This window comes from Nicotiana tomentosiformis, chromosome 3 (genome assembly GCF_000390325.3).
Source record: "Nicotiana tomentosiformis chromosome 3, ASM39032v3, whole genome shotgun sequence".
NCBI lineage: Eukaryota > Viridiplantae > Streptophyta > Magnoliopsida > Solanales > Solanaceae > Nicotiana > Nicotiana tomentosiformis.
The window spans coordinates 19,105,080-19,113,246 of record NC_090814.1 but is presented as its reverse complement, the minus strand read 5'-3'; the positions used below and the strand labels follow the sequence as shown (position 1 = coordinate 19,113,246).

Genomic DNA, 8,167 nt, shown 5'->3' with positions numbered 1-8,167 from the left:
GATCCCGATTTAATTCTCGAACTTTTACTCAGACTTAAAAGTTTTCTTTTCATTCAATTTAGCTTCAAAACTCGTCTTAACACAAAATTTTAACCTACACGATAGAAGATACATAATGGGCATAAATTATTCATAGTTTAGCTCAAATACAATTAAAGTTTAGCGAATAATAGGTGTAAAGTAACCAAAAACTCGTATTTCTAGCCTACCATCAACACCCCAAACTTAGACTATTGCTCGTCCTTGAGCAATACAAACTACACGTCAATTATGGACGACCTTTTCATGCAACTCTCCTAACTCATCATGCCAAGAATATTTAAAACATACAAAGCACCATGCCATAACATTCTAGCCTCACTACTCGACTCAAAAATACCTATTATTTTTCAAACTCGCTATCTTACTCTAACACAGAAGCCAAAGACATTACCTTTCCTTCGCAAGTCATGTTCCCTCATAATAATAGAGAGTAGTTCCACACCCAATAAATTCAAGAACAATTAGGAACTCAAGATCGAAAGAATTCGCTCACTCTCAGAACTAAAATTTATGCGGCACAAAAGATGTACCATAGGCTTGCGCATAGTATAATACTCTACTAATTTGAGCTCATTTAGTCAAGGATCAAGTAGGACATTATTTGATTGTAATGTAGGCTGCGGGACGAGTATGATATAATTTGGATAATAGTGACTACACCTCCCTAAATAATTTAATACATATATATTAGTATTTCAAACTCCACACTTATGTAAAACCAACTCCAACCTTCATAAAATAATAGCATCAACTCCCAATTTCTTTAAGCACAATTAATATAAGAGCTACCACCAATAAGGAATCAATTTTCTTTCTTTCTAATACATACACAAACTCTTTTTTTTTCCTTTCCAAAGTTCTGATTTTTTTCTTCTTTAAGCAACTACATTTTTTTTTTCTTTCAATTCCTTATAAGTAGCTTTCATAAATTTTCACATAGTACCTTTCTTCATTTTTTTCAGTTCCACTCAAAACTCAACCATACCTCCACATAACTTTTAACAAGCTCATAATAATTTCAAGTGCTCAAGAGAGATAATAAGTTCAAACAGATAGTCAATTCAAACAAAGGGGTCGGGCTTGTAGTGTGATTACTAAAGAAATAAGATTATAGGCTCAAAGGGGCTAACTAACATACATATAATTAGGTGGGTAAAAGGACATATATCTGGCTCAACAAAGAAATGTCTCTATCACTTTCTAGGCCGAATAAGACTACTATTTTGTGTTGCACCCTATTTTGCACAAGACAAAACAAACTACAACTTATAGTACTCTACAAGGTTACTTAAAGTTTAGAGTCGCCACCTAATATTTAAGGTATACTAGGACACCTAACTACACTATAATGTACATTTGATTATGGTGTGCGAAACCATTGAGATTCTAGATAAGAGTTCAAGTTATTTCGAGGAAAATGTGTTAGGCATCCCTCAAAATTCATAGAATATGGTTCCTGTGGACTCGATCAAATAAATGAGGGAAGGTTCAAAAGAATGATTAACAAATACTCACAACTATTGCAAAGAATAAAAGAATGATTAAAGTGTACCAGAATGAAAAATAATGATATTAAATCTGTGATGAATTATGTGCAGATGAAGTATGCAAGTATTTTTGGTATTTTTAAAATAAAATGATTAAAATATATTTATTTGTATGAAATATATGTAGAGTGGACAAGGGAATCGTATACCAAAAGATAAGATGAGTGCAAAGTGAGTTCTAGATAAAGAATAGTAGAATATTTGATAAAATATATATACAATAATATGTAGTATGTGAAAGAATAAAAGAGACATTAAAATGGTATTTTAGTGCAAATTGAATAATATAAAAATGAATTGTACCTAAAAAATGCATGTTAACTCAAAGTGTTTGAACAAAGTCTTGAACTTACAAGAATAAACATAAAGAGAAAACAACTCATAATTAGAGTCAACAAGTTTTTGATGGACAACTACAATAAGAGAAATTTTATACTAAATGATTGAGAAAAAAGAGAAAAGAATATTTATTTGCACATGGATAGATATTTAATAAGTATTTTGACCAAAGAGTGTTGAAGGAATTATCTCAATGTATAATGAGCAAAGTGAAAGAATTATTTTGACAAGTAAAGGATAATATATATTCATGGTAAGGCATAAAACTAGACATAAAATATGTAATTAAATATGCACAAAAAACTAGGCAAAATATATGAGAGAGAGTTGAAAAGCTTTGAAGAAGGCATGCTTTTTAATTATTGAAACACAAAATGCTATATTTTGACAAACAAAAATATTCAGATAGAGGTCTGAATTAAAGAATAAATCCATGACAGTTGACTCATGATTAACAACTTTGGGATATAATACGTGAAAGAATGTTTATGTTGGAATGGTCTTGAAAAGAATGGTAAATGAAGCTCTTAACAAATGCATGGCTAATGAAGAATTAGTCAAGAAATATAGACAAACACAATGGTTGTATTCACATGAATCTAATAGATGTACAATGTGTTCTGGGAAAATCTAACAAGAATACAACCTATTGTGTACAATTATATATGAACTAATCATATTAAATATCATTCAAAAATAAAAAAGTATTAACTATTATGAATTGTACCATACGTGTATTTACTTAAAGTGGAATGATTAAAGTAGGTAACTTTACAAATGGAGTGACCTAGAAATGTGACTAAATATAATAGCATACATGTGAGAAAAACATACAATTATCTTATTTAGAAAGAATATCATGCTTACGTAGTGAACAACTAGTTTAATTAATTAGGTTCATATCAATCCTAGTCAATTAATCAAGTTGTGAAAGTATATCTGATAATCTAATTATAAATGCAAGCTATGCATATATTTGGCATACATGTTGAATGTTTATTATTTAACTAGATATATTTTATCCTAGGTGTTGTCACATAGGGCTGTGTATTTGAATCGGATATCTGAAATCCGAACCGATCCGCTCAATTTCGGATTTCAAATTAGGTTTATTAAAATTTCAGATATCCGGATCAGATTCGGATTGGTATAATTTTAACCCAATTCGATCCGAAATCTAAAATTATTAGGGCATGTATAAATACTAAACTTTATTTTCGGATAGCCAGTACTTCCTTTGCATCTTCTTCCAAGTTATTACCTTTACAATTGCCGGATTTATCTACATTGACACCATAGTACCCTCATAATTGCAGAAACATAAATTTTTCTTGTTGTATTGCCTCTTTACAAAGAAAATATAAGTATGAGTTTTGCAACTTAGAGGCATAACAACTCGAACCTCCAGAGAAATATTTTCTTAGAGATGCAATACTGATAAAAGGGATGAAAAACAAAGAGATGTTTATATTAGCACATAACACAGAAGAAGCAGATAAGGTACATGCATTAGCCGATTAGATTAGCAATAGCCTTAATAATACGTATAATTCAATCCGAAATATTTATCCAATCCAAACTTTAAAATTCGATCCGATATTAATTCGGATCGGCTTCAAATTGCATTTTGTAGAATTCGAAATCCAAAATTTCAATCCGAAATATACTAAATCCGATTCGATTCGATCCATGGACAGTAATGTTACATATAAACAAATATTATGCAAGCATAAATAAATAATTAGATATGATATCTATCTACGATTTTACTATACTTATATTATGAGTACATCCGGGAACAGAAAGTACGAAGCGGGAAAGTTTGTCAAGGATTTTATCTTTTCATCTTTGAGTGTACCTCGCAAGACAAAAGAAGTGAAATTATGAGTAAAATAAGATAAGATAAAATAAATTAAACGACATATTTTTGAAATTGTTTTTGGTTTTAAAATTTTTTTGGAAGATTGCCTTTGAAAGTGTTTTTGAAAAATGTTATCGAAAGACTTTAGGAAAATAGTTAAAAATAATATAGGAAAATACTCTTTGAATAATTTGAAATGTTTTTGTTTTCGAAATATACTTAGGAAAATATATGTTTTTTGAGAAATTGTTTTTTTGGAAAATAATTTTAAAAATAATATAGGAGGCTCAGATACGTATTTTTAGATATCTGTCTAGACATGAGAACGGGAACGCGACTCCGGTGGCTAATTGTGTCGCCTTTCATAGGGTGTTGGTTCACGTTCTCGTCTTTTTCCCTTTCGATGATTATCATCATCGCCTCGTTATTTCGGGCCCAGTCCGAAGACCATTCGGGGCATCTGGCATGAGGGAGGACGTGGCCATGGCACAACGTCGGGCGTGACAGGGCGTGGCTATGGCCCGACGTTGGACGTGGCAGGATGGCATGGCACAACGTCGAGCGTGGCATGGCATGGCCATGGCCCGACATCGGACATGGAGATTCTACGAAGGGAGGACCGCAAATGCGAAACCTCTCGCTTTTGCGGCTTCATCAGTGCTTCTGCGCAGTCGCAAATGCGACAGAAATGTCTACTGATGCGGAACTTTGCCTGGCAGCCTGGCATTGCAAATGCGAGTCTTCCACGCCCGACGTCGTGCTATGGCCATGCACTGTCACGTCCGATGTAGGGCCATGGCCACGCCCTGCCATGACCGACGTCATGCCATGGCCACGTCCAGCCTCGTGCCATGGAGGCCTGCCACGCCCGACGTCGTGCCATGGCCATGCACTGCCATGTCCGACATCATGCCCTGTACTTCTCGAGACGTCGCGGGCAGCGAACCGCCCACATCGCCGCGATCTGAACATTTCACCGAATCATTCAATCGGTAGGAGCGACGGGCGGTGTGTACAAATGGCAAGGACGTAGTTAACACGAGCTGATTACTCGCCCTTTCTAGGAGTGCCCTCAATAACTCGGAAGTTATTTTCTCATCGGCCCTTGATTTAGCAAGGGTGGTATTTAACTTAAAAAATTTGAGTGGGAGAGCCCGGCAAAAGACTTCGTCAAAATGCGGTCAAACCAACGAAGAATTAATCAAATATCCCTAAGTCAAAGTAGCGGGGCGTAGATAGGCATCACCAGTAAAGAACAGAGTTCCACCATGAATGATCACACAACCAACAAGCCAAAATAAATGTCCCAAGTGCATTATCCAAAAGTAGGCAGAGAAAACCAACATTGTAAAAATATTAGTGTTTACCCGTAAAACGGTATAGTTGAATTTGTTTGTGATATCTAGACAGATGAATCAATTTGATCCCAAAGATAGTAAATTAATCGATTTAGATGTAAGATACTTAGCTCAAAATGTAGATGAAATGATAGATTCGAAGAGCCCGGGAACAAGATTTTCGGGCACAATGATGATAAAATTAACAAGCGAGAGAGAGAAAAAAGGTATCATATTACTGTGTAGAATATAGTCAATGTATTCTAGAAAAACCGTCCTTATCAATGATAGTTGAGCCTATTATTTATAGCTCAATGGGCATAATGGTCGGGCCCACCACTAATGACAATTATTGGAGTGTGATAATGGAAATCTAACGGTAAACATAAACGCTCAGATTTCTGTAATGAGCCATTACTCTTTAATGCTGTGGAATATGCTTCATTAAATGCCACCGGGCGCAGCATGCTTAATACCTTTATAAGTTTGCCTTTCTCGGTGACACACGAGGTCGTTGTGCCCGGTTTTCCATCCTCCTAATTTTAATTCCATGTGTCCCCCTCTTAGGTGGCCACATGTGGTAACGTATTTTACCCAATACAATTAGTGCTAGTAGTAAATAATAGGAACCCAAATCTAAAGCATCATGAACTAGAAACAATATACTTTTATGGAAGGCCCATTAAGAACACTCCAGCACTTCAGGAGGCACTTACTCGAACAGGTGCCTCCGGGTCTGCTTCAGGCACAAGCGTGTCTTTACGGATTCCTCGGCCAGAGAACAAGCAACCAAAAATAAAGCGTTCCTCTGCGGTCGGGAAAAAGAAAAAGAAGGCAAAGGTGGATGCTCCTGAGTCATCCCCGGTGGCAGCGATGGCTGGTCCTCCCTCCGGGCCGTTCATAGATACCGTAGTGATTGATGATGAAGAAGCTAGTGAAGAGGGAGCTTCTCTACATAGAAGACAATGATCCTTATCCTCTCAATAGGATGCTCAACCTGTTGATGTAGTCACATTCACCGAGGATGATGTCTCGACACTTTGGGCAGAGTTTGATTTGGTGAAAAATGCCAACTCCCGTTCTCGGGCCTCAATTACTGTACCCGATACTGTGAGGCAGAGTGTCGGGTCCTTGTCGTCCTCGGTTGGTGAGCACCCAACAATCAGTGCTGCCTTCGATGCATCTGTTTCCCGTTCTCCTTCTTTACCAGCTTTATCACCACCTTCTCTGCCACCAGTAGCTGCTACATCTTTTCCATCTTCATCCTTGCTTCCACCAACAACGTCATCTCCAACGGCCGCGCGTGACCGTGATGAAGGCGTTCCTCTTCCACAGTCCCCTGTTCATGGAAATTTGGGGCAAAATTATGTTGCCCTTTCTAAAGATCCTTAGAGGAGGAGGAACGTTATTTTTTCTGTCTCTACAAGGTGCAACCTTCTTTCCCGGCCGGTGGAGCTTGCAAATTATTAGAAGCCCTTGGCTTCAGAGAAGGATTGGGAAAAGATTCAGATATTCTCAAGAGAGTGTTTGTTGAACAATATCATGCATAATGCCGTTGCGGTATGGTTCTTTCTTCTTCTGTTATTTTCCAGCTTCTGAATGAGCGTATTTTAAGTTTTACCTCTTCTTATCTTGTAGGCCAATTTTCTTGCTTCCGAGGGCCTTCAAAGGTTAATCCGCGAGAAAGAGAAACTTTCTTCTAAAAGAGATCGGCTTTTGGCGGAATAGGACCAGACTGTTCTTCACCTCTCGTAACTGGAAACTAGGGCCACTGAGGCGGGCATTTTGGAAGCCTACCTGCAGCAAGGTGATCAGGAAGTAGAGATCCTTAGCCATGAAATTGGGCCGCTGAGTAATAGCTTTGATGAAGTCAAAGCTAAATGGGCTGAGGTTCAGGATGCCATTCTTGCTACCAATGACCGAGAGGCTACAGCTGCTGAAAGGGAAACTAACTTAGAAGCAGCCTTGAATTCTAAGGTCGAAGAGCTTACTGCCGTGGAGGCAAAGTATGCCCGGTTGGAGGAGAAGTATAAGAAAACTATCGAGCATAACAAACTATATAGTTCAACTGTCCGTGATCTCGATGTCAGTATTCGATCTGCTAGGTTCTCCCGGGACAATCTTTCTGCCGATATTACCGGGCTCAAAGAGGAACTCGAGCACCGAGAGGCTTCCTTCGTTGTGGAAAAAACTTACGCCATGTACGACATACAAAGAAAAACCTTGGAAGAAGCCAAAGCCCACTATCGATATTGATGCCAAAATTGCTAAGCTTGTAAGCTCGAGTTGACTGCAAAAAGTAGACTCCCGGTGCGGTCTGATGCTCCAGGTTCCTCTTATTCTGGTTTCGATAATTCAAACACTTAAGAGGAATCGGAAGGCGATGATGCCAAAGACCAAGCTGGGGGAGATGAGCCATCGATTGAGCCGTCTACTGCTCCCGGGGATATGGATACTTCTCTTCCTCCTGATTCCGGAGATGTTGCAGCTTAGCTTTTTCTTCTCCTCTTTTGTGTTTCTTTTGGCACATTTTTGTAAATGAAAACATTTTTTTGCTCAAATGTTTGATTGAGTCTTACTTTTGCTTAAATAACTGTGCATATTTTCATATATATGGTCCCAGATGCATTTTCTTCGATGCATATTCGTCCCGGAGAATTATCCCTTTTCACATGAGGGTTTCGATAAGTATTTGCGCAAGTTTAGTTTTTGTGTCCTATTCATATGTGGCTTCGGGTGATATTTTTCCCGATAGCATTTTTGGTTCTGGTCATATATTCTTCCGGAACCAGGGCCCTCTTATGTTTACGGTGCTCTTGAAGAGGACGTCTCTTGTTCATTACAAAACTAGCATTTGAAGTATTTGTTTAACATTCAAATGACAACGTTAGCTCATCGTTCAGACAGGAAACAAGATTATAGTAAAAAGGGTTTTACTTTATCCCTTCTTTTCTTTAGAACTTTATATAAGCATTTTGCTATGCAGAAAAGAAATTGCCATGACTTGTGGCTATATTGTACAACTTGTTTCCACGGGGCTG

At 37.5% G+C, this 8,167-nt stretch overlaps 1 protein-coding gene across 1 annotated transcript; it reads left to right on the top strand.

Annotated features, from left to right (window-relative positions):
- The first annotated feature begins 6,675 nt into the window (after nucleotides 1-6,675).
- Nucleotides 6,676-7,382, top strand: LOC138907444 (uncharacterized). Its single transcript, XM_070198041.1, has 2 exons — nucleotides 6,676-6,686; nucleotides 6,893-7,382. The coding sequence occupies exons 1-2, from the start codon at nucleotides 6,676-6,678 to the stop codon at nucleotides 7,380-7,382; spliced, it is 501 nt and encodes a 166-aa protein (XP_070054142.1).
- Nucleotides 7,383-8,167: the final 785 nt, after the last annotated feature.